The sequence below is a fragment of the Oncorhynchus tshawytscha genome, linkage group LG24 (assembly GCF_018296145.1).
Source record: "Oncorhynchus tshawytscha isolate Ot180627B linkage group LG24, Otsh_v2.0, whole genome shotgun sequence".
NCBI lineage: Eukaryota > Metazoa > Chordata > Actinopteri > Salmoniformes > Salmonidae > Oncorhynchus > Oncorhynchus tshawytscha.
In genome coordinates this window covers 14,798,139-14,824,287 of record NC_056452.1, presented here as the reverse complement: position 1 = coordinate 14,824,287, position 26,149 = coordinate 14,798,139, and the positions used below count along the sequence as shown (strand labels likewise).

The following is a 26,149-nucleotide window of genomic DNA, read 5'->3' as shown; positions in this document are numbered from 1 at the left end:
TCGCTGCAACTCCTGTATGGAGGCGAAGGTCAAGAGCCGTGCTTCCTCCGAAACACAGCCCAACCAAGCCACACTGCACACAATGTCCACTTAACTCGGAAGCCAGCCGCACCCATGTGTCAGAGGAAACACCGTACACCTTGCGACCATGTCAGCGTGCACTGCGCCCGGCCCACCACATGGGTCACTAAGGCACAATGGTACAAGGACATCCCTCTCAGGCAAATTCTCCCCTAACCCGGATGATGCTTGGTCAATCGTGCGCTGCCCCATGGGTCTCCCGGTCGCGGCCGGTTGTGACAGAGCTAGCACTGCGATGCAGTGCCTTAGACCACAGCGCCACTCGGGAGGTCTAAATGAACTTTTAACGTGGCACACCTGTTAATTGAAATGCATTCCAGGTGACTGCCTCATGAAGCTGGTTGAGAGAATGCCAAGCGTGTGCAAAGCTGTCATCAAGGCAAAGGGTGGCTACTTTGAAGAATCTCAAATATAAAATATATTTTGATTTGTTTAACACTTTTTTTGGTTACCATGATTCTATATGTGTTATTTCATACTTTTGATGTCTTCACTACTATTTTACAATGTAGAAAATAGTCATAATAAAGAAAAACCCTGGAATGAGTAGGTGTCCAAACTTTTGACTGGTACTTGTATGAGAATTGTATTTTCTCCTCAAGTTCAATGATGGCCAAAGAATTACACATGACATGGCCAATTACATGGCTGATAAAATACTAAGTAGATTGTGAAGTAGTAGTCATATCTACAACGAGCCAGAAAACCAGAAAACAACACATAACATGTATGTAACACATTGATGTAACACTTTACAAGGGTATACTAAATCTCCTTATGTACAGAGCAAGAAAAGTCCTCGCAAGAGGTATAACGCAAATGAATCATTTAGGCATTGTTAACTCAAATATATTCTGTAGGTGATGTGGAGTTAAAGGCCCAGTGCAGTCAAAAATGTGATTTTTCTGTTTTATTTATACTGTATTTCCACACTGAGGTTGGAATAATACTGTGACATTGATGATCCTTCCCTTTTAGTGTAAGAGCTGTTTGAAAAGCCTGCCTGAGTTTTCAGCCTTTTTTGGTGGGATGGAGTTTTGGCCTGCCTGGTGACATCATAGTTACTAGACCAATAGGAAAGAGTTCCAAACCTCTCTGTCAATATCAGCTAGTTTTCAGCTAGTTTCCCCCTCCCCACTTAGACCACTCCCAGACAGTCATAGCAACATTCTTGCTTGAGAAATTGCCCTTTGCTAAGAAGCTATTTTTGTCACAGTAAGGTACTTCATTGTTACCTAGAAATGATTTGATATTGAGATAAAAACGGCTGCACTGGGCCTTTGTCTAAACCTCCATTTGAATGTTGTCATGTCTGTACAGTATGACGTGAGCGAGTATGTTTGTTGAAATAAGTGTTCCACAATGTTTATGGGGGCATACAGTATATACTGGAGGTGCGTATTTGACTGTAGTAGCCAGCCTATTTTCCAATTGACCGTAAGTAGTAAGTACACTACGATAACCATATCCAAGTCCCCTGTCATTGGAGGTTTCACGTACTGATTGTCCTTCTGTGTATTTTGAGCAGTCATTGGCTCAGATCATCAGGGATCCTCACACACTCCTTCTTCCATCCATCTTCTCCATCTCTTCTGAGATCAATGTGATCTGGCTTCTTGCATATCTAAAGACAGATGCAATATAAAACAGCAGGCATAAAGACTTAATATGGCACCAATACACTCTACATATACATATACATATTTTTTTTACTTTTAAACTAACTTCTCTCTGTTAAAACTTTAAACGTAACGTGACAACATCAGTGAATCACCTCTAATGACAAATGACATGCCCTGCAGTTTAAATGCCCAGTTAGTCATAAATGTCCAGTTTGTTCTTTCAACTTTGAATGTTCTATTCATAGGCTGAGTGAACACGCTCAACTACCCTCATTTGTGTGATTGCACTTTCGATACATCATTATTTATTTTACATGAAAAGATAATAAGATAAGCAAAACACATTCATCCGGCTCGCTTTTGAGCCCTGCTGTAGACAAGCTTTTGAACAACATTAATATAACGCTCCTGTGCCATTGTGTTTTTTCCACTTCCACCGAGACACCTTGTGAAAACTGCATGTGTAATGACACACATATCATACTGCATTAATATTCTAAACAACCAGGTTCTGCTCGGCTATTATAATGACCAATGGGAGATGTCACGTCTTTGTTATAGCCCAGCACTAAAACACCCGATTCAACATAAATCACTGCCAAGCCCTTGATTAGTTGAATAGGGTGTTTTCATTAGTGCTGGGCGAGAACAAAGAATGCACACCCGGTGGGTCCTTCCAGGCACAGGGAACAGGATTTAGGAACACTGCAGTAGCCCCTTTCCAAAGACAAGGTCACAGGCACTGTTTATAGGCCAGGCTTAATTGATTGGGGTGCTATCATGGAGGTTTGTAAACTCAGCAGAGTCCTCTAGTCCTCCAGCAGAGCCCCCCCCCTATCCCCCCCGCCCCCGGGTGCACGTTTTGGTTTCTGCCCGAGTGCTACGCAGCTGATTAAAATAATCAAAGCTTGATGATGAGTTGGTTATTTGAATCAGCTGTGTAATGCTGGTCAAAAAACAAAAACGTGCACCCAAAGTGGGAACCCAGGACCAAGTGTGGGAAACCCTGCTCTAGGGGAGAGGGGGGGGATGAGAGAAAAGGAGGGCAGGAGGGGATGATGATACTGTAACGTGGAGAGGCCAGGGAATGGAAAAGGGAGGATTTAACGAAAGAGAGGGAGGGAATAAAGGTAGGGGGAGAGAGGGTTAGGAGAAGGTTAGGAGGAGGAGGAGCGGGAAACCTCTTGGGGTGCAAAGCAGTTCCTGACAGCCCCCCTCCCACACACAAATACAGACACGCACATATGCACACACCCTCCCTCTCCTACTCTATCAGCTCACTTCATCAATGCCCAGGACACACAGGTCAAAGGTTTCCCTGTGCCGCTCAGCCGCCTTCGATAGAATCCACACAAAAAAGGACAACAAGCCTTCACTTGGTGTCTCTATGGAGTCCAGCCCATATGAGCGATGCCAAGCACCGCTGTTACCGTCAGCAATGCAGTAACAGATACACAAACCGGCGCGCTGTGCTGCGAGCCACCAGGGAGCAGCCGGGCAAGAGCTGATTGCACACTTCACTGTGATGAGGAAAGGCCTCTATTTAACACGACAAGCCTTGACATGTTTACAGAGTACCGACTGACTGGCTGTTTGTGATCTTGTTCCTATGCTGGATGCATATTCCACCATACGGCACCATATTCCCTATGTAGCGCACTACTTTTGGCCAGAGCCTTATATATTCCCTATAGTGCACTAAACGTTGTGCACTTTATGGAGAAGGATGCCATTTCAGACACAACCACTACTTGCTTTGGTCAGAATGGACTCTCCAGGAACTGAAGCAGTGGAGTAGGTCGTCGCTAGCGACATACGTTGTTTTTGCGTTGACACTGATGTCACGTAAACATTGAGAGAGCGTTGCAGGTTAAGTAACAATGACGCAGGTCTTTTTTTGTGCGAAGGTCCTATAGCTCATCTGGCATGTGGCCACCAGCTTGGGACAGCAAAGGACACATAGCAGCAACATCAAACTGGGATGGAATCTGGACTGGACTGTTTCTTTTATACTGTTTTTCACACTGTGTATCCATATACTGTATTCTTCACGTAACTTATTTTAATACATCTACTACTGTATATAATATTCTTAGTAGATCTTTTTGGTGTACAGAACCTTCAGAAAGTATTCACACTCCTTGACTTTTTCCACATTTTGATGTGTTACAGCCTGAATTTAAATTGGATTACATTTAGATGTTGTGTCACTGGCCTACACACAATACCCCATAATGTAAAAGTGTAATTGTGTTTTTAGACATTTTTACAAATTAATGAAAAGCTGAAATGTCTTGTGTCAATAAGTATTCAACCCCTTTGTTATGGAAAGCCTAAACGACTTCAGGAGTAAAAATGTGATTAACAAGTCACAGAAGTTCCATGGACTCATTCGGTGTACAATAATAGTGTTTAACATGATTTTTTAATGACTACCTCATTGATGTACCCCACACATACAATTATCTGTAAGGTCCCTCAGTCGAGCAGTGAATTTCAATGGTTACTTGAAAACAGTTACAGAGTTGAATGGCTCTGATAGAAGAAAACTGAAAATGGATCAACTTTGTAGGTACTCCATAATATTAACCTAAATGACAGAGTGAAAAGAAGGAAGACTGTACAGAATAAAAATATTCCAAAAGATGAATCCAGTTTGCAATAAGGCACTAAAGTAAAACTGCAAAAAATGTGGCAAAGAAATGAACTTTATGTCCTGAATATAAGTGTTATGTTTGGGACAAATCCAACACAACACATCACTGAGTACCACTCTTCATATTTTCAAGCATGGTGGTGGCTGCATCATGTTATGGGTATGCTTGTCATCGGCAAGGACTATGGAGTTTTTTTGAATAAAAATAAATGGAATAAAGCTAACCGCAGGCAAAATGCTAGAGAAAAACCTGGTTCAGTCTGCTTTCCAACAGACACTGGGAGATAAATTCACCTTTCAGCAGGACAATAACCTAAAACACAAGGCCATATATACACAGGAGTTGCTTACCAAGATGAGATTGAATATTCCTGAGTGGCCTAGTTACAGTTTTGACTTAAATCGGCTTCATAATCTATGGCTGTCTATCAATGATCAACAACCAATTTGACAGAGCTTGAAGAATTGTACAAAGAATAATGGACAAATATTGTACAATCCAGGTGTGCTAAGCTCTTAGAGAATTACCCAGAAAGACTTGGGTGTAAACACTGCCAATGGTGATTATAACATGTATTGACTACTCAGGGTGTGAATTCTTATGGAAATAAACTATTTCTGTATTTAATTTTCAATACATTTGTAAAAATGTGTAATAACATGTTTTCACTTTGTCATTATGGGGTATTGTGTGTAGATTGGTGAGAAAACAAGTATATTTAATCCATTTTGAATTCAGGCAGTACCACAAATAAGTGGAATAAGTCAAGGGGTATGAATAGTTTCTGAAAGCTCCGTACCTACGAATAGATTGCATTTGGATTACCGATACAGTGTTATTTGGGATTGTTATCTGGATTCGTTCTGACATTCGTTTCTAATTTTTAATTGTTTGATATTTGTACGGCACCGTTAGGAGCTAGAAACACAAGCATTTCACTGCACCCGCTACAACATCTGCTAAACTGTGTACATCAATATGTCTGCCGCAATCGCCTTCCTCTTTCATGGAGAGGAACATGAAAGCTGATGTTTGGTGGTGGTGGACTTGAAATGACAGTGACAATGTGCATGTTCATAGTAATTTGAGAAGTATTTCAATTTCAACAACATGTGCAGGGCACAGCTTTCTCTCAGTCTTACCTTTTGCCTTCTGGTCTCCTGTTGGGCTCACACATCTCTGCCAATCAGATCCATCATCATCAGCATCATTATCACCACTCAGTTTCTCTGATCAATCTGACCAGAGATCAGTCATTAACGATTGTCTTCATTCTTTAATGATAGTCTTCATCCCCGCCAAGTTTAGATAAAACCTGCCGTCTATCCATACTGCCGTTTTCCCCCTTTGACACAATCCGACGCTAACAACACAAAGATGCTAAAAAGTTCCATTTCAATTTGGTTTCGGCGCAACCATTTCAACTGGCATTGTTGCTACTGATGGCTGCCACAGCGATACTATTGCTATTTACATAAAGCACAAAAGAAAATGAAGATAAGTGTGTGGTATTAAGTTATGACTGCAATGTATTACTTGTCCAATCATATTTGCTCTCATATGAAGTTCTGTAGGCCTGGGTCAATAAGAGCCATCTTAGACGTGTATGGCACTAAACTTCCGTACCCATTGTTCTCCGAACTCAATAGTTTAGACGATGGTCTATAATGTTCATACCGGACTTGGTAGTTCCTCACAGTCTTACGTGCATCACCATCTCACTCCATGGTCGTTGGTCATATGACCTGGGCTCTCATCGTCCCATGTCCGACGATACACCACAGCACTCGCTGTCAGTGTGTCTGCTGACCAGACCATCACTGACCCTACTTCCCCAATAGGGTAAGGATCTGAGGTAGGATTGTAACTAACTTGTGTATGTATCATGTATGTGACCTTAAGTCCTTGAAAGTCAATCAAAGGGTCCATGTAATAGTAGAATGTGTGTCCAAAATGGTTACCATGACTACATCAATGACTGCTCCAGTTTGGTCAAAGTCAGAAAGTTTTCTTTACTCCAGTGTTCAGGAGGGAACGTGGGCCACTTGTCTCGAGTCACAGGAAGCTGCACATTGAGTTTTAGGGATGGATACTCCCACAAGTTGCTTTGACACTGGGTAAAGAGCAGCAGTATAATACAAAAGTTTGACCTCCCTGCCTCTTGGGGGCACTCTGGGGTAGTTGGGTTAAACCAATAAACAGATCAATGGGAAAGTGAGGGGGGCTAGACAGAGCTCTCGTCTGGCAGCTGGGGGTCCATTTGTGTGTGCTTCCTCTTCTCTAGGATGCGGTTGAGCTCTTCGGTGAACGAGTGGTAGAGGGGAGACGTGCTCCCCTCGGGGTCCGCCGTCTGCCTCAGCAGCGCGTAACTGTTGCCGTTCATCTTGCGAAGGACACTGGGTAACGTGGCTGACATCCCGTTGGCGTACTCTGACGATGCGTACGCCGAGGAAGGCAGGGGCGGCGGCATTGGGAGAGGCGGGGCGGGAGGGGGCGGCGACTTTCCCGGAGACCCTCCGCCAGGCACAATCTGAAGGAAGCCGTCGCCCACGTCGTCCACGTTAGAAGCCGACAGGGAGCGGCGTCCGCGCTTGCTGTCCTGCCTGCCGTTGCAGTGGATGGACATGGTCTTGAGCTCCAGATGAGAATGGGAGCTCTTCTTCCTCTCGGCTGCGGCCCCTGACTCGGGCAGCCCCACCTGGGAGTACTTGCGGCCCTGGTAGGGCCCTCGTTTGCAGAAGCTGACATAGAGCAACACTATGGTCAGCACCAGGCACAGCCCGCCCAGCACAGCCACCAGGGAGATATACATGGCCTCCATGTGCCTGTAAGTCTGGAACTCGGGTCCAAAGGGGAGGGGAGCAGGTGGGGAGGGCAGGGGCTGCTCGGTGGGGGTGCTGGGGGTAAGAAAAGTGCTTGGTGGGGCGGTAGTGGCGGTGGTTGATAAAGTGTTCGTCGTGACTGTTGGCCCCACAGGGAAGGGCAGGTCAGGGTGCACCTTCACCGTGTACAGCCTCACTGGCACCCACACGTCGTTCTCCACGGCGTAGCAGTGGTAGTCTCCACTCTGGTCGGCCCGGGCGCCTATGAGGAGCAGGCCATCGGTGCCCACGCGGTGGCCCGAGTCGAGGTCATAGCCCTGGAGCTCGTGCCCATCCAGGGTCCAGTGGGGCGTGGCCAGGTTGGAGCGCAGCTCGCACTGGAGGAGGATGTCGTCCCCAGACATCACCGTACGCCTGCGGTGGACTACTGAGTGAGTGAGCGAGAGAGAGAGAGAGAGAGAGAGAGAGAGAGAGAGAGAGAGAGAGAGAGAGAGAGAGAGAGAGAGAGAGAGAGAGAGAGAGAGAGAGAGAGAGAGAGAGAGAGAGAGAGAGAGAGAGAGATGAAAACAGAAACAGATGTAAAGTAATGGCAGGTCATATTATCAAAGCAGAGCTAGCAGGACATATTAACCTTTCAGCGTCACTTCTCATCTTTATTCGTAGTAAGCTTCTGAAAGCGGACAGAACCCCGCAATGCAGACAGCTCGATTATCTGACCTCTAATTTAATGTAAGAGGAACTGATTAAAGTGAGTGGAGCAGCCCAGGGGAGTAGTAAAAGCGCTGCACACCTCATGAAATCCCCTAATGGCCTTTAAATGGTTTGGGTTTGCGGGCAAAAGAGCCACATGTCGGAATATATTAATGCTGTGATATCCCTTAAAATAGAACTTGTGTGTGTGTGTGAATGTGAATGTATGATGCATGTGTTTGAGAGCGATTCGCACACGCGTGGTGTGTGAGTGTATGGTGTGTGTGTGTACTCAGTACATACCAGCTCCTGTGCTGTTGTCACAGCCTCTGTTGCCTTTCTGTATATCCTGGGTTAGATTGGAGCTGAATAGAAGCCAGAAGAATGTTAGTACTCATTTATGCTTCCAGGGTAGTGGGCACCCACACATACTGTACACGCAGACAAAGTAGGAACACAGAAACGGTAGGACAATTGAACAGTGTACTTTATGTGTACTTCATTGAAGTACACATAAAATAGGATGTTGGGTTGTGTATTTAAGTAATCAAACAGTCCACCCATTTTATACAGGTACCTCATGGTTTGTTCAGTTAAAGTCAACAAAAGAAAGTAAACAACGACAGAAATTCTAAGCTGAGCCTATTAGAATATGATAGCAGTTGATCTGCCAGGGTTCTTTGAATTGGAATGAAAGTCTCTCAAACTAATGCGGTGATCAAAGCACATCAGCGATTCCACAGGAAAACCGCCAAACAGTCTGATACATCTGCAGCAGTAATGAAGATTCAAATGTCTGACGCTCACTCATGCAGAGTAAATGATTCCAGACACAAAACAGTCCCCAGCCTCACTCACTGGTGTCCCACTAGTGTGTGTGTGTGTGTGTGTGTACGTACGCGTCCGTGCGTGTGCCTGCCCTCACCTGTTTGTGCGTGAGGATATTTCCACACACAGCGCCCCGTCCCAGCCACAGTAGGGGTCCCGGGCAAACACACAGTCGAAACAGGACGTGTAGCGCTGGCAGGAGGACAAGGGGACCTGGAGCACTGCAGAGTTGGAGCCCACATAGACACTTCCCTGTTGGACGAGAGCTCATGTTACACTATTTGGTAACAATTTACTTATAAATGGCAGGCACAATGCTTTAAAACATGTTATTAGCATGTATGAGCAACGTATAGTACCTGTGTCTGGGAGATGACCATGCTGTCTACAGGCTGAGGGTTCTCAAAAAGCTGCAGCTCCTCTATGATGTGCATTTGACCTCCGACCTCCACAGCCCTGTGCAGCCAGCCCTCGTCTGCAGGGAAAAACACAGACATATCTTGCTCATCCAACGTTTATACAACGTTCAAATAACATTCATGTGATATGACATTGATATAACTCTCATATAACATTCAAGTAACATTCATTCAAGAAAAAAATATGTATTATGCATTACACATCTAGCCAGACTCACCAGTTCCCAAGAAGAGCACGGTGTAGATGTGTCTGTCCAGAGCTGCCACCCGGTGCACGGCCATCTTGACGTAATTGACGCTTCTCTTGAATAGTATGGGGCGCCCTCCTATGGGGTGGACCTGTGTAGACATCAGGGGGTGGCGCCTCGCAAAGGTCAACACGTTGTCTGGGAGGTCACGGGACGAGTTGATGCCCTGGGACCGGTGTATGTTTGTGATACACTGAAGGGAGGGAAGGCAGTGAGAGAGAGAGAGAGAGAGAGAGACAGGAGAGGGAAAGAGAGAGAGAGAGAGAGAGACAGAGACAGGAGAGGGAAAGAGAGAGCAGTCAATACAGATCAGAAGAGAGTGAGTGAGACAGAAATAGATAAGGGCTCACCTCAACAGCATTAAGTGGCTTCCTCTTCTACACCCGCATATTAAAGAACTAGTCAGGTGACAGCCAAGTCTAAGTACTGCTTTCACTTATTCAGTCTTTTCAGATGAAGGAAAGAAGACGAGGAAAGGAGGACACTGTGTAGAGAGTATTGAGATTGATCCAAGGTGGTAAGAAACGGGGGAAAGGGGAGGAAGAGAGGGAGGAAGAGATGATTGAGGGGTATTCCTAGAGACTTACCGAGCCAGGTCTAGGTACCGGAACCTTCCCTCTATATTCCCTCCATTTGGAATCCTGCACCTCCATGTAAGGCCCCTCGAAGGCCCTCTGAATATCTGTGAAGGAGTACTGGCACACCGCAGACACCTTGACATTTTTCCTGAGAGAAAAAAAAATGCCCCAAGACACAGAAGAAAAGTCAGAGAATAACAATTCAACCGTTTTATAAAACATTGAAGCTTGTTCCTGGAAAGTATTTGCCACCGGCCACCCAAAACGAATTTCAAACACATCAGTGATCCACTCACCGAGAGAGGAAATGTCAATAGACTTGGTCAGGTTTTAGTAGATAATTCACTGAAAGCTGTAGTGGGTGGGAAGCAGGGATGGAAGCAGTGATGTAAAGTCACACTCAAGTATGACAACGGAGTATTTTTTTTCCACCACTGGTGGGGAGGAGAGTGGGGGTTTGGTTTTGGGTAACAGTCATCTTTTCCTTGTTCTCTTTTTCCCTTCAACAGGGATATGGGGAGTTGGCACCATGTCATTGACGGGTAAGCTCTCGTCTTACTGTATATCAGCACTAAGCTTGTGCTTTATTCGCATTCAATGTGCAGTTGAGTCATGTACTCTCAACTGTGTTGGCATAAGTCTTACTACCTGGGACTACGCGCTTGGGTGAAAGACTGACTGGATGACCGCATCTAAAACGATACCCTATTTCCTACAGTACCAAATAGTCTGGTCAAGGTAAGGTGTCATTTGGATCACACACTCTAAGCCACATGACATGGCTCTGTTGGGGAGTACCTAGGAGAGAAAGAGTAGTTTTGTCCTGTGTATGTGCTAGTAGATAGGATCCAGGTTAAATAACTGCCAAATGCTCATAGCTTGCAGGTAGGATTAGCCTGTGTGAGTCACTGTAAAGCCTATTGTGTGTCCTCCTTAGCCCGCACAGCCAACCCAGGACTTCTTCTGGTGTCTGCCCAGAGTAATACAGTGTTGCCCAAGGGCTTACTCACGTTTACTCACTCAGGTCACACACTTGGTGATGGGTGTAACTCACAAAGGTGCACTTTAGCGTGCCATAAATGGGGGGGGAGAGGGGAGAGGGAGAGAGGGAGAGAGAGGGGGAGAGAGAGGGAGAGAGAGGGAGAGAGAGGGAGAGAGAGGGAGAGAGAGGGAGACAATTCTATATTTGTCTGTTTTTACACCATCTGATTCTCAGAACCGTGGTGACTGTTTGATGCAGCATGATTATGCATATGAACACGCACGCGCACACACACACACACACACACACACACACACACACACACACACACACACACACACACACACACACACACACACACACACAAACACAACACACTGCTGCCTGCTACCCTATCTTCGCCTGACAGGGTCATTGATATGCTCCTACTTCAGCCTGCAGCCCCAATGTCAGCCTCTCTCACTCCCCATCATTCACTATCAGCTTACAATCGCCCATCTGATAACCACAACAAACTACTATCTACTTACACTGTCAACAGATCACAAATCTCTGCATACAAAGTGATGAGTGCATGACTACACAACAGTATAAAGCCAGTTGACAATTATCCAGTAGCGGTATGGTAGACAACAAATACCATTGCTCCATTCTCTTACCATTCCAGGCCAAAGATCCCGTAGAAGACGGTGCTGTGTACATCTGGGCCCTCCAGTACGAAGACGCTACGCAGCACATTCAGGTGGAGCTCGTAGTCAGGAACGGAGCACACCAGTCTAGCCTTCAGGAAGGACGTCCACTTCCTCTGCAAGGTCCTCTGGCCACCCCAGTCACCCTAGAAGGGGGGGGGGGAGCGATGGACCGAACATCAGTCACACACACAGATACACACTCATAAGGTAACACACACACACATACACACTCATACAGTAACACACACACACATACACAGATACACACTCATACAGTGACACACACACACAGATACACACTCATACAGTAACACACACACACACACATACACACTCATACAGTAACACACACACATATACACAGATACACACTCATACAGTAACACACACACACAGATACACACTCATACAGTAACACACACACACAGGTTTACTCATGATCATACGTACACATACCACAAACTCATCCACATACTGTATACACACACACTTACTCACAACCCCACTGCACACACTAGAAGCAGTACTGAGCACCATTGAATGAGAGTGTTCAGTTGAGGCTCACAGTGTGCCTACTTGAACACATTTACTCCAATTGAATTTCGGGCAGCAGCAGCCGAGGAGGTGCTGGGAGGAGAAGAAGCCTGAATAGAGTGATTTAGCACACCTCATTTAGAGCAGAGACTTCTCCCCTCTTTGTGTGGCGGGGTTTTAATACACCCATCGCTCTTCATTTCCGTCTTTCATAGACTTCTATCATCTCTCTACCCAGCCTCAGTACTGTATCCGCTGCAAAACACTGTAGTCACAGTAAACAAAGTAACCAAAACAAACACAAAACAGCACACATTACTCATACATAAAAAGGGCTGATCCATCGAGAACAATAGCGTTGTTCTCAATGCAAAAAAAAGAGAAGATTAAGCAGAGAAATGCACCCGCACTGAAGGTTAATCTTCTCCCTAGTGAATTAGACCCCTGGTGAGAGCTGGCAACCAGCTCTGGGCAGAGAGACAAGATGGCCGCCATCCAAAAGTAGGCACAAGTAGCCGGTATAGAAGACTAAAGATGTTTTGGTTGTGATGATGTTGGTTGTGGTGATGTTAACGACAGCCTGTCAGATGAATTGTAATGCACACGCTCTGTGGCTAATCATGTTGTCACTTCATAATCTCTGTTAACAGACACAAGGACTCCAGCACAGCACCCTGAGGATATGCCTGTGTGAAAATAAATTGGAGGAAGTGGACCAGTGCCAAGTGGTGCACATTTTCATTGTAGCCCAACAGTAGCACACCTGATCAACCTATTAACTAACCAAGCCCTTGGTTCAGGTGTGTTAGTGCTTGGCACTGGTCTAAAACAAGGGGTAGAAGCCATGCAGGGGCTATGGCTGAGAGCTATATAGGCTAATAGCCAAGTAGGCCCGCCTCAAGCATGGATGCCACATCTGGCATCTGGATGGCTGTGCAATAGATTGCACACCACATATGTGGGTTGCCGATGAAAAGAAGGTTGGGGATTGGCTGAGAAGCAGACCGACCAGTGGCACGCCTACAGTTGTCTCTGGCTAGCGACTAATGGGAGTTCTGTGTCTGGGGATCTGTCGCCGCTGCAACTGTCATCATCATGGGTGACAGCCACTGTGCCGAGTCGCCCCCCCCCATATTAACCCCATTCCCAGAAAGCTGCATTTTTTAAATAGGGAGACTGCAAGCATGAAGATTACAGTTACACCAGGCACAGCCAAAGAGAAAGGTGGAGGAGTGAAACACCCATTTTCTGTATCTCCAGGAGTGGTTTCTGGGCACAGTGTCTGACAGAGAGACGCTGATCTCCAGTAAAATTAGGTAGGAGGGAGAGAGTGGGGGGAGGGAGCGAGAGGGGAGAGGAGAGAAAGAGTCTACCATTGCAGCAGGGGTTGTGTGGGCTTCTACCCTGCCTGGCAACTGTGAAGCCCTTCAGAAAGCAGCCAAGATGTGAGGAGAACAATAATCAACCTGAAGTTCACTCAGTGGGTGAGAGCACAACGTGAATGAAAAGCACAGGCAACTCCAAGAGCAAGCTCGCTACTCCTCTCCTCAGAACTGAAAACAAGAAGTACAGTAAATTAATCCAATATAAGGTTGCCAACCCTACAGGTTTGGCCTGGAGTTTTGGTGAGAAGGGAAGCTGTTCCGGGATAATGCTGGTAGAGGGCGAAATTGGAGGATGGGCTCATAGTAATGGCTGGTTTCCTTGTGTTTGATCTATTCATTCCATTCCAGCCATTGAGCTCGTCCTCTAGGGCAACCCCAAATTAGGGCAACCCCAAATTAGGGCAACCCCAAATTACATAACACCTGTCCCCCTCCAGGCCTACCTTGCAGACGCGGGCAACCCGTGCCACCCTGGTCTGGCTGGGGTAGGCCATCTGCTCCTGGCTCCTCTCCGTGAAGAAGAAGTAGATCTTGTCGTCGTCGCCGAGCGAGCTGTTGACACTCTCCTTCAGCAGCGCCGAGCCCACAAAGTCCGCCTCTGCTCATACAATAGCAACACACCATTATTCTGTGCATATTCTGTCCAACTTCGGACAAAGCACATAAGGAGAGATTCATGTTATTGACAACCTGCTACCATGCCACCAACTCCTATAGAGATAATGTAGGCTGAAAGCAAGAATGACCACAGTATATCAATTCAAGAATGCTAAAGTGAAGGAAGATCTTGTATAATGAAGGAATGGATATTAAATTACCTATGTTATCGACCAGTACTTCACACCAGACCTGGTTTCAAATACTATTTACTGTATTTGAATTACTTTTAAATACATTTAGAAACAATTCCACTACATGACCAAAAGTATGTGGATCCCTGCTTGTCGAACATCTCATTCCAAAGTCATGGGCATTAATATGGAGTTGGTCCCCCTTTTGCTGGTATAACAGCCTCCACTCTTCTGGGAAGGCTTTCCACTAGATGTTGGAACATTGCTGAAGGGGATTTGCTTCCATTCAACCACAAGAGCATTGGTGATGTTGGGCGAGTAGGCCTGGCTCACAGTCGGCTTTCCAATTCATCCCATAGGTGTTCGATGGAGTTGAGGCCAGTCAAGTTCTTCCACACCGATCTCGACAAACCCTTACTGTATGGACCTTGCTTCGTGCACCGGGGAAATGTCATGCGGAAACAGGAAAGGGCATTCCCCAAACTGTTGCCACAAAGTTGGAAGCACAGAATTGTCTAGAATGTCATTGTGTCCTGTATCATTAAGATTTCACATCACTGTAACTAAGAGGCCTAGCCCGAACCATGAAAAACAACACCAGACCATTATTCCTCCACCACCAAACGTTACAGTTGGGATTATGCATATCGGCAGGTAGTGTACTCCTGGTATTTGCCTAACTCTGATTCGTCCGTCAGACTGCCAACCGAGGACATACGATTTTTACGCGCTTAAACACTCGCCGGTTCCGTTCTGTGAGCTTGTGTGGCCTACCACTTTGCGGCTGAGCTGTTGTTGCTCTTAGATGTTTCCACTTACAGAATAACAGCACTCACAATAACAGCACTTACAGTTGACCAGGGCAGCTCTAGCAGGGCAGAAATTTGACACACTGACTTGTTGGAAATGTGGCATCCTATGATGGTGCCATGTTGAAAGTCACTGAGCTCTTCAGTAAGGCCATTCTAGTGATATGTTTGTCTATGGACATTGCATGGCTGTTTGCTCTATTTTATACACCTGTCAGCAACGGGTGTGGCTGAAATAGCCAAATCCACTGATTTGAAGGGGTGTCCACATACTTTTGTATATATAGTGTATTTTGACAAAGTTTCTTGAATTATTTTCACAAATAGTTGAATATTGCCATAATGTATTTGGAAATTGGAAAGTATTTGCATGTATTTTACAACCATCTCTATTTGAAGTAGTTGTTTTTTGGCTGTGTATTTGAAAATACCCTCAGGTCTGCCTAGTGCAGTATAGCTGTAGTATTATGAATCAAAATGATGGTATTGGTATTCCAAAATTGCATAACCGTAGGGATCAAGCCACAAAATGTGACCAGGGATGGGCCATAATCTGTCCTTACCCAGCAGCCACCTGGTCGGGGCCTCCTCTGTCCTCAGAGTGGGGAAGGGGAAGTTCCGACGAACGTCCGGAGAGCTGCGGAACTCATACTGGGTCGCTGAGAACATCTCACCGTCTGACAGACCACAGAGAGAGATATGGAGGCGTCAGAGAGAGAGGACACAGAACAGGAGATCGAAGAGTGTCTCGCAGTTTCTTCTTACTGCTTGGTTAGGACAAAATAGTGCACCCCAAGGAGTAGATTAAGGTTCTTACCCACAAGGAGGCTGGTGTAGCCCTTGGCTGGGTCGTAGGGACACCTGTCCCTGCCCTCCTCGAAGCCAGAGGAGAAACTGAAGCGCTCCACATCCTGATAGAGAGAAGAAGAAGAGAGAGCGTCAATAACTACACTATGGGAATATAAATCACACCAACACCATAACAAAACAGATAACACAGCATGCTAATGGGCAGTACGTTGGAAGCCAGAATGTAAACAGGGAAGTTTCCAGCAACAGGAAGAACAGCTCTTACTATGTAAGCACAGAGGGGCCTGAAGGCGTGCGTGCCACAGACGTACAGGTGAGTCTCATTGTACCTCTGTAGGACCCGGATGTGATTGTAACACTCTGTCTGTAGGAGAGACAACGCAGGATGGTTATATATCTATATAGCATCCACCTAGTCAAGAAAACACAGGCTAACACATTCACTTGACCCCTTCTGTATGAGGACTACATTATTACATTATAATAACAACAGCACATCATTGTTATACCATTTAATAAGGAGAGAAAGAGATACAGAGAGACAGACAGACGGATAGATAGACGGATAGATAGATAGATAGATAGATAGATAGATAGATAGATAGATAGATAGATAGATAGATAGATAGATAGAGAGAGAGAGAGAGAGAGAGAGAGAGAGAGAGAGAGAGAGAGTGTTGAGCGGTGTGAGCTGCATGCAATGGGTTGTACCTGATTGTCTTTTCCTTTGCTGAGACACTGCTTCATCTGCTCGGCCGAAGCTTCCCAGTCAATCTGTAAGGGGGAGAAGAATGACCTCTCATGTCACCCAAATAGGTAGTGGGAGGATGGACAGTGTAACATGGCAACATTTAAATACCAGTGAATGCTGCTCTTTAATATTCCAGTGAATACTCCATTTTAATACTCCCAGTTACTCCCATCAACTACATTGTGTTTTAATCTATTCTGTTGGCCCGTGATTAAACTTGTCCCCATGCATTTAATCCAATGCACTGAATAATACACTGAAGAAAATGAACGTACAATAGGATTTACTGAATCTCCTTAAGGCTATTATTAGCCTGTCCTGTTTAAAAGTTGTGAAAGAGAAAAAGATTTGTGAAAGAGGGTTAGTTTTGCAAATTGCAACATAACGGTCATGTGATATGATGTGCTGTACCAGCTAACCAGTTACAAATACAATACAACTTAATTGCCGATCTAAATGTTAGCAAGTTAGCATCCCGGCACTCACCGTGAGGTTGCCAGGAGTGGAGATGTTGGTGGTGTCCAGGGCATAGAGAGCCCCCCTGGCCCCCACGTATAGCACCCCATTGTCCTCCTCCAGTAGTAGTGTGCTGTAGTTTTGAGATGGGCTGCTGAAACGCTGGCAACCTAACAGGCCTAAAAACAAACACACAAACTTACTGAGTCTTTGGGGTCGATTTAACTGAACCTGCATTGTGGTATTTGCACAGTTTTCCCATGGTCAAATAAAGTCACAGAATGGTGTTGTTACTGGAAAAAACTAGAATTATTATTACTACTGCCAAGTACTAGACCCACAAGTTGATGCTTCCACTTTCAGAATAAGAAATTATAGCGCAATGACAAAACATTCCCCAAATATTACTATGTTGGATCTGGTGGAATTCCAGTCTTAGGTATGCTGTAAGTCTTTCCTCATAGAATGAAACTGTCTGTTCTTAAAGTTGTACTTACAGTTATATAGTTGGAATATACAACTATGCACATACTTCCTCTTTCCAATGGTCTCGGTGACATTATATCAGGTTGTGTTTTCTAACGATTCCTATTTTTTTCCGGTAGCTTAGCTATCTATCAGAAGTAAATGGGAAGTGCAACAGATTGACTGTGACAAGCGTGCATCCCTCCCCAATAAATCAATATGTGGGACATCATGCATATAAGTTCTTATTACTGCAAGCAGCCTGGGACATACTCCTGTCAATTCACCAAAATAAAGGGGGGAGGAAGAGGAGAGGAGGAACAGAGGGGAAGAAGGAGGAGGAAAGGAAAACGAGGGGGGAGGAGGATCGAGGAAGGAGGAAGAGGAGGAGAAGGGGAGGAGGAGAGGAGGTTAAAGAGGAGGGGAGGATGTGTGCTAAATTATTATACCCATCTTACACCATGCTGACTCATTCCTCAGTGTATTTTCCATTATTCCTCCCTCCTTTTGTTCAACTCTCCCTCGCTCCATCTCACATTTATTCTGGTCATCTCTGTCCGCCTCTATCCCGTTCTTAATCTCTCTTTCTTTTTCCATCCCATATTCCTCACTTTTTTTTATCTTCAAACAATCTTCAGTGCTGCTACTCACAATTAAAATACGGTCTTATCTGCCTCACCACTAAATAAGATCACATCTTAAATATAGCAGCCTAGATGAAAACAATGACCTCTTTTTCACCACTTCGTAGAAACGGAGCAGCTTGCCCCCATTTCAGAGGTTCCAGACTACTGATAAAATATTTAGTTTGATCCGTTTCCATGAATTAAGGTCAAAACACAAAGGAATGAAAGAAATGTGTAACCTTGTGTTGCTTGCCTGCTGTATTTGTTCAAGGGATATGAAGCTCAGGCTCTGTACAATATGCAGTGATTGAGATAACCCTAATCAACCCTTCTTGTGCACCCCTTCCCCCAATGGCACACACACACACACACACACACAGACACACGCACACTGCCCTAATTGTGGCATTTGTACACTTATATGATTTGACAGTACTGGGGCACATCTCCTGCTGAATGGCCTTAAAATGCCCTCCCCCAATACCCCATGTCAAACACAACCATCACTTCTACTACCCCACGATATTAAGATTTACAGCATAGAAACATGCAATGGTTGTGAGCAGGTGCTATAAATCAAATTGCATGTTCAGCTAAAAGAAGACTCATCGATCGATGCTCCCATGTGGTTAAAAAAGCATTCATGATATTACCCTGAAGAAGTCACTGTAATTCTGAAATATTGGTGGTTTACACAATATTACTGGGAGCTTATATATGATGTCGACGACAGACATGGTCGCCCTGTTTCCAGCTCCTATCCAATTTTGCATATTTGATTTGTTTGTATATGTTATTTCTTTCATTATTTGCTCAGAACGTTTCTCGCATTATTACCTAGAGACGAAAATAACTTATGGATATTAGATCGGCGATCACTCATCAGCATTTCGACCAGAAATTAGATTTCCCTAAATTGGATCCTTTCTTTCAAATACCTGAGGCAATTCCAGTCATCCCGGGGGCTGCTCCAAGACGCCACTGCCGGAGAAGAGGTATAAGGAGTGGGCTCCTAGCATAGCCGCGGGAAGTAAGGGTGCTAGGGGTGCTGCGGCACCACCTGATAATTTTTTATTTTTTTAAATTTAAATTGACAACAGCACCCCTACCCCAAAACATCTTCCCACGGCCATGGCTCCTAGTCAGACTCAGGAGGTGTGAATATCATCCACTGCTTCCAAGTATATTACTCGCTAACGTTCAGTCCCTGGACAATAAAATAGACAAGCTCAGGGCGAGCATCTCTTTCCAGAGAGACATCAGAGACTGTAACATACTCTGTTTTACGAAATCATGTCTCTCTCCGGATATACTGTCCCCGTCCATTCAGCCAGCCGGGTTCTCCGTCCTTCACACAGACAGGAAGAAAGAATTCTTCGGGAAAAAGAAAGGTGGAGGTGTAAAGTATGTTTCATGATTAACTACTCGTGGTGTGATTGTGGTAACGTATAGGAACTGTCACGATCGTTTAGAGATGGATTGGACTAAGGTGCAGCGTGGTAGGCGTATATTTCACTTTTATTAAATGACACCGAAAAAACAACAAAATACAAAAACGAACGTAAAGCTACATGCAGTGCAGAAAGCAACTACACACAAACAAGATCCCACAATCTAAGGTGGGAAAAAAGGCTGCCTAAGTATGATCCCCAATCAGAGACAACGATAGACAGCGGCCCCTGATTGGGAACCATACCCGGCCAACAAAGAAATAGAAAAACTAGAATGCCCACCCAAATCACACCCCGACCTAACCAAATAGAGAAATAAAAAGACTCTCTAAGGTCAGGGTGTGACAGGAACTCAAGTTCTCCTGATCTGGAAAATCTCACCATCTAATGCCGACCGCATTACCTCCCGAGATCTATCTGCCCCAAGCTGATACAGCTCTCAGGTACTAAACTTGACTATGTGCAAACTGGAAAGCGCATATCCTGAGGCAACATTTATTGTAGCTGGGGACTTTAGTAAAGGAAATCTGAGGAAAATGCAACCAAAGCTCCTCGCTCATCGATCACTCTTGACCATTGCTACTCCCCCTTCCGGGACGGCTACAGGCAGAAGCTTAAACAGGAAGCACCCATGTAAAGACTGTTCAATGTTGGTCTGACCAATCAGAATCTATGCTTCAAGATCGTTTTGATCACGCAGACTGGGAAATGTTACGGGTTGCCTCTGAGAATAGTATTGACGGAGGATGTTGTTACCACTGTGACGATTAGAATTTATCCAAACCAAAAAACATTGATGGATGGCAGCATTCACGCAAAACTGAAATCGCAAACCACGGCATTTAAACACGGCAAGGTAACTGAGAACATGGACATGTACAAACAGACCATCTATGCCCTCCATAAGGCAATCAAATGACAGTACAGGGACAAAGTGGCCGCAAGACATATGTGGCAGGTACTCCAGAGAATCACAGATTATAAAGGGAAAGCCAGCCACGTCGCGGACACCAACGCCTCGCTCACGGACAACCTAAACACCTTCTTTGATGTACAGAATGCTGTTCATTAATTACAGCTCAGCCTTCAACACCATAGTGCCCTCCAAGCTCATCACTAAGCTCGGGGCCCTAGGTCTTGACCCCACTCTGTGCAACTGGGTCCTGGACTTCCTGACAGGCCGACCCCAGGTGGTGAAGGTAGACAACAACACTTCCGCCATGCTGATCCTCAACATGGGGGCCCCACAAGGGTGCATGCTCAGCCCCCTCCTGTCATCAAGTTTGCTGACGACATAACAGTGTTAGGCCTGATTACCAACAATCACGAGACAGTCTATAGGGAGGAGGTGAAGGCCCTGGCAGAGTGCTGCCAGGTAAATAACCTCTCCCTCAACGTCAACAAAATGAAGGAGCTGATCTTAGTTCAGGAGACAGTAGAGAACACGCCCCCATCCACATCAATCGGGCCGCAGTGGAGAGGGTTAAAAGCTTCAAGTTCCTCGGCGTACACATCACTGACATCCGGAAATGGTCAATTCACACAGACAGTGTGGTGATGAAGGTGCAACAGCGCCTCTTCAACCTCAGGAGGCTGAAGAAACTTCTACAGATGCACCATTGAGAGCATTCTATCGGGCTGAATCACTACCTGGTACAGCAATTGCACCATCCGCAACTGCAGGGCTCTCTAGAGGGTGGTCTGGTGTTATGTACACCTCTTGGAGGAGGGAACGCAACACCCTGCTACAACTCAACTCCCCGTGGAGTAAAGAAAAGGTATGTGATTGTAGGTGCGGGTAAAGATGACAGAGACTATTACCGTTTACAGGGAATGTATTCTTCCTTCACACGGTAAGGTGGGGAAAGGGGCTAGACGGAACCAAAGCACAGAAAGTAAAAGGTAAAGTTCTGCCCAACTCATCACCGTGGGCACAATGCCTGCCCTCCAGGACATCTCCAGCACCTGGTGTCACAGGAAGGCTATGAAGATTATCAAGGACCTCAGTCACCTGAGCCACGGCCTGTTCACCCCGCTACCATCTAGAAAGGCGGAGACAGTACAGGTGCATCAAAGCTGGAACTGAGAGACACAAAAACAGCTTTTATGTCCAGGTCATCAGACTGTTAAATAGTCACCACTAGCCGGGCCTCCACCCAGTACCCTGCCCTGAACCTTAATCACTGTTACTAGCCCACTACCACTCTGGACTCTACCCAGCACCTTAGAGACTGCTGCCCTATATACATAGTCATTGAACACTGGTCACTTTAATAATGTTTACATACTGTTTCACTCACTTCATACAGTATGTACAGTATATATTGTATTCTAGTCAAGACTCACATACTGTCTATACACACCATTATATACATACAGTGCATTCGGAAAGTAATCAGACCCCTTGATTTTTCCACATTTTGATACATTACAGCCTTATCCTAAAATTGATTAAATATTTTTTCCCTTATCAATCAACACAACCCATAATGACAAAGCAAAAACAGGTTTTTAGTCATTTTAGTAAATGTATTAAAAAAAATCACAAACAGAAATATCACATTTACATAAGTATTCAGACCCTTTACTCAGTACTTTGTTGAAGCACCGTTGGCAACAACTACAGCCTCGAGTCTTCTTGTGTATGATGCTACAAGCTTGGCACACCTGTATTTGTGTGCCAAATTTGGGGACCACTCAAGGACATTCAGAGACTTGTCCTAAAGCCACTTCTGAGTTGTCTTGGCTGTGTGCTTAGGGTCGTTGTCCGGTTGGAAGGTGGACCTCCACCCAAGGCGGAGGTCCTGAGCACTCTGGAGCAGGTTTTCATCAAGGATCTCTCTGTACTTTGCTCCGTTCATCTTTCCCTCGATCTTGACTAGTCTCCCAGTCTCTGCTGCTGGAAAACATCCCCACAGCATGATGCTTCCATCACCATGCTTCACCATAGGGATGGCGCCAGGTTTCCCCCAGAAGTGACGCTTGGCATTCAGGCCAAATAGTACAATCTTGATTTCATCAGACCAGAGAATCTTGTTTCTCAATGTCTGAGAGTCCTTTAGGTGCCTTTTGGCAAACTCCAAGTGGGCTGTCATGTGCCTTTTACTGAGGAGGGGCTTCCGTCTGGCCACTCTACCATAAAGGCCTGATTGGTGGAGTGCTGCAGAGATGGTTGGAAGGTTCTCCCATCTCCACAGAGGAACTCTAGAGCTCTGTCAGAGTGATCATGGGGTTCTTGGTGACCTCCCTGACAAAGGCCCTTCTTTCTGCAGAAATGTTTTGGTACACTTCCTCAGATCTGTGCCTCGACACAATCCTGTCTCAGAGCTCTACAGAAAATTCCTTTGACCTCATGGCTTGTTTTTTGCTCTGACATGCACTGTCAACTTTGGAACCTTATATAGACAGGTGTGTGCCTTTCCAAATCATGTCCAATCAATTGAATTTACCACAGGTGGACTCCAATCAAGTTGTAGAAACATCTCAAGGGTGATCAATGGAAACAAAATGCACCTGAGCTCAATTTCGAGACTCATAGCAAAGGTTCTGAATACTAATGTAAATAAGTTATTTCTGTTAAAAAAGTTATATATTTGCAAACATTTCTAAAAACCTGTTTTGGGGTATTGTGTGTAGATTGCTGATGTTTTTTCATCCATTTTAGAATAAGGACGTAACGTAGCAAAATGTGACAAAAGTCAATGCGTCTGAATAATTTCCAAAGGCACTGTATTTATATATTTATATTCCGAACTTCGACATTGCTCGTTCTGATATTTCTTCATTTCTTTGTTTTGATCTGTGTGTATTGTAAGGTATTACTGCACTGTTGGAGCTAGAAACATTAGCATGTCGCTACAACTGTGATAACATGAGCAAAATATATGTATGCGATTAATCAAATTTGATTTGATTTATAGAATGTGCGACTCTTTATTTTTATAGCCCATGTGGTTCATTTAAATCTTGCTTTGACTCTTTTTGGTCTTCTATAATGGTTGAAAGAACACACTGTGCCAAGACTTATAATACACACAATCGTGCCAGTCAGATTTATTGGGTTCTTCTGACAGGGTTAATAAATGTCATCAAATGCATTACTCTAGTTTCTGACAAAAAAAGTAGTGAATGTCCTTCAATACATCTCGTTGGACAGGTGCACAATTCGCATAATTCAACCACCCTCGCAGAAGGCAATGGCTTAAATGACAAAAAAAATGGGATTGCAGGTTACTACAACAAATACTACATGTTGTCACTTGTCACTGGTAAAGTCACTTCGTTATGCTGGCAAACCTGTTTGAAAACCTCCTCCCCACACAAACAGTCACTCAGGGATACAATGGTGATACTATGAGTAGCACCCATGACTAGCATGCAGGCAGGCAGGCAGGCAGGCAGAGAGATAGTCAGACAGGCAGTCAGAGAGACGGACAGTCCGAGAGACAGGCAGAAACATGAGTGAGCCATGAGAATCTCTTCTCCACTGACCAACTCAAAGGTCAGGCCACACTCGAGGTTATGAAGAAAGGGGGGAGTCACGACACAGCAGGGCACACACAAACAGAACAACACACACAGACAAGAAAATCCGCGCGCATACACACAAAGACGCGCACACACAGAGACACACTCACCCTTTCTGTCACTCTCCCTTTCTCAAAACCCGACAAGGACATTATGTTTTGTCCCAGATTATTTTATTTTGCGCAGTTATGCTAACACAATGACAACCTGTGGCAATGTAAAAACAAATCTCATTTTTCATTTGACTAATCCAAGTGTGTGCACAAGAATAGCCTTGGATTCTTCATTTTAAAAATAGTCCGACCATGATGACGATGAGGATGACGCAAAATGGCCGCCGCCCAAGGCAGTCGGGGACGAAGTGTCCTTGATGTCTGTCAGAAGCCTGACCTATGAGCTGCTCCGAAGGCAACGTTCTAAGGCCAAACAAACACATAAGTAGTTATGTTACACATAAGTTACCCTCTTCATGTTAAAATGAAGAACTTCTATTGGGTGAATCTACTTGAAAATAAAGTTGAATCCTACAAGAACGCAATAAAACGATTATGATGATTGCATTATTTTGTTCAGTTCTTACAGTAAGTGCATTCATCTTAAGATAGCTAGGTGAGACAACCACATATCATAGTCATAGAAGGTACATTTTTCTCGACACAGAAGAATAAGATTATATAGACATAAGTATTAGGACGGCCCCTGCTTCCTCCCAACTATGGAAAAACCAAGAATCTATTGGGCACAGATCCAGTCCTGCTGATTTCATATATACTTTTTTACATCAACTAGAAACTGACTTACACACAGGCAGTCAACAACAGTCAACTGAGAGAGAGAGAGAGAGAGAGAGAGAGAGAGAGAGAGAGAGAGAGAGAGAGAGAGAGAGAGAGAGAGAGAGAGAGAAAGAGTGAGTGAGTACAGGATAGACAGAGACCAAGAGAGAGAGAGAGAGAGAGAAAAAGAGAGAGACATATACTGGCTTACAGTTCCTGTTCTAAACCCACAGCACAAGCTGCACCTTGGTTAACAAATCGATGAGGAGAGTCAACAAGCGACGGAGAGTGCCAGCTGAGTCTGAGCCGACGGGGCGGTTTCTTCTATCTACCATTGTCGTGCAGCGATCTGAGGGAGGCTGTCGCTGTGACCTCTCACCCCTGTCCCTAGTGCCGCACGTGGAATGCACCCTGTGTGTAAACTGAACACACACACACCTATGCCATTTCACCTGTCTCACAGAGCAAAAGGAAGGACGGTTCTCCCGGCATCAGAAGAGGTCTGAGGGTACATGTATGTTCATGTCTGTTCATGTATGTGAAGAGATTATGTCCCTACAGGTGTTTTCATGGATAGAAGAACAAAGGATGTGTGTGTGTGTGTGTGTGTGTGTGTGTGTGTGTGTGTGTGTGTGTGTGTGTGTGTGTGTGTGTGTGTGTGTGTGTGTGTGTGTGTTGTCCTATCCTTAGGGTCGGTCCAAAAGCACAGTAAATCTAGTGTGTCTGTGTGGATTGAGGGAGTATAGAGCTGTACTGTGTGTGATTGCCCTTGTGACTCATTGCGCACGCCTGATCCTCTCTGACTAACTAAGACAGGCACATGACACACACACACACATGGGTACATGGGCTGGGGGGACAACACATGACTTAACCACTGTTGACACTGGTGAGAACTGTCAGCTGTTGCTAAATTGATCAATGTTATTATATTGCCTTGTCAGGTATTAGTCCACCAATACCTGACAAGGCAAACCGTAGGAGTTCTAGTCTTCTAGTCATAACTATCATAGATTTCTGATTGGAATAAATTTCACCCAAATGTACATCTCGAGAAGCAAGACTATAAAGTACTGACTTTTAAAAGGAAGTTTGACAAAAATAAATGATCAAGAATGCAATACTTCCTGTTCCCTATTTTCATAAACCTCT

General features: G+C 45.0%; 1 protein-coding gene across 2 annotated transcripts in view; it reads right to left on the bottom strand.

Annotated features, from left to right (window-relative positions):
• Positions 1-538: 538 nt before the first annotated feature.
• The window catches only part of LOC112223634 (semaphorin-4G-like), a 35,500-nt gene continuing 9,889 nt past the window's right edge, over positions 539-26,149 (bottom strand). Inside the window, exons 3-16 of one of the 2 annotated variants that reach the window (XM_042305356.1) lie at positions 17,186-17,334; positions 16,660-16,722; positions 16,214-16,312; positions 15,956-16,049; positions 15,702-15,815; positions 13,982-14,136; positions 11,587-11,762; positions 9,955-10,093; positions 9,338-9,560; positions 9,060-9,175; positions 8,798-8,952; positions 8,176-8,237; positions 5,503-7,606; positions 539-1,705 (exon numbers count right to left, since the gene is read on the bottom strand). In XM_042305356.1, coding sequence (XP_042161290.1) covers positions 6,585-7,606; positions 8,176-8,237; positions 8,798-8,952; positions 9,060-9,175; positions 9,338-9,560; positions 9,955-10,093; positions 11,587-11,762; positions 13,982-14,136; positions 15,702-15,815; positions 15,956-16,049; positions 16,214-16,312; positions 16,660-16,722; positions 17,186-17,334 — 2,567 coding nt within the window. In that variant the 3' untranslated portion in view covers positions 539-1,705; positions 5,503-6,584. Of the gene's footprint in view, positions 1,706-5,502; positions 7,610-8,175; positions 8,238-8,797; positions 8,953-9,059; positions 9,176-9,337; positions 9,561-9,954; positions 10,094-11,586; positions 11,763-13,981; positions 14,137-15,701; positions 15,816-15,955; positions 16,050-16,213; positions 16,313-16,659; positions 16,723-17,185; positions 17,335-26,149 lie in introns of both variants that reach the window. The other variant, XM_042305355.1, reaches the window with a different exon arrangement.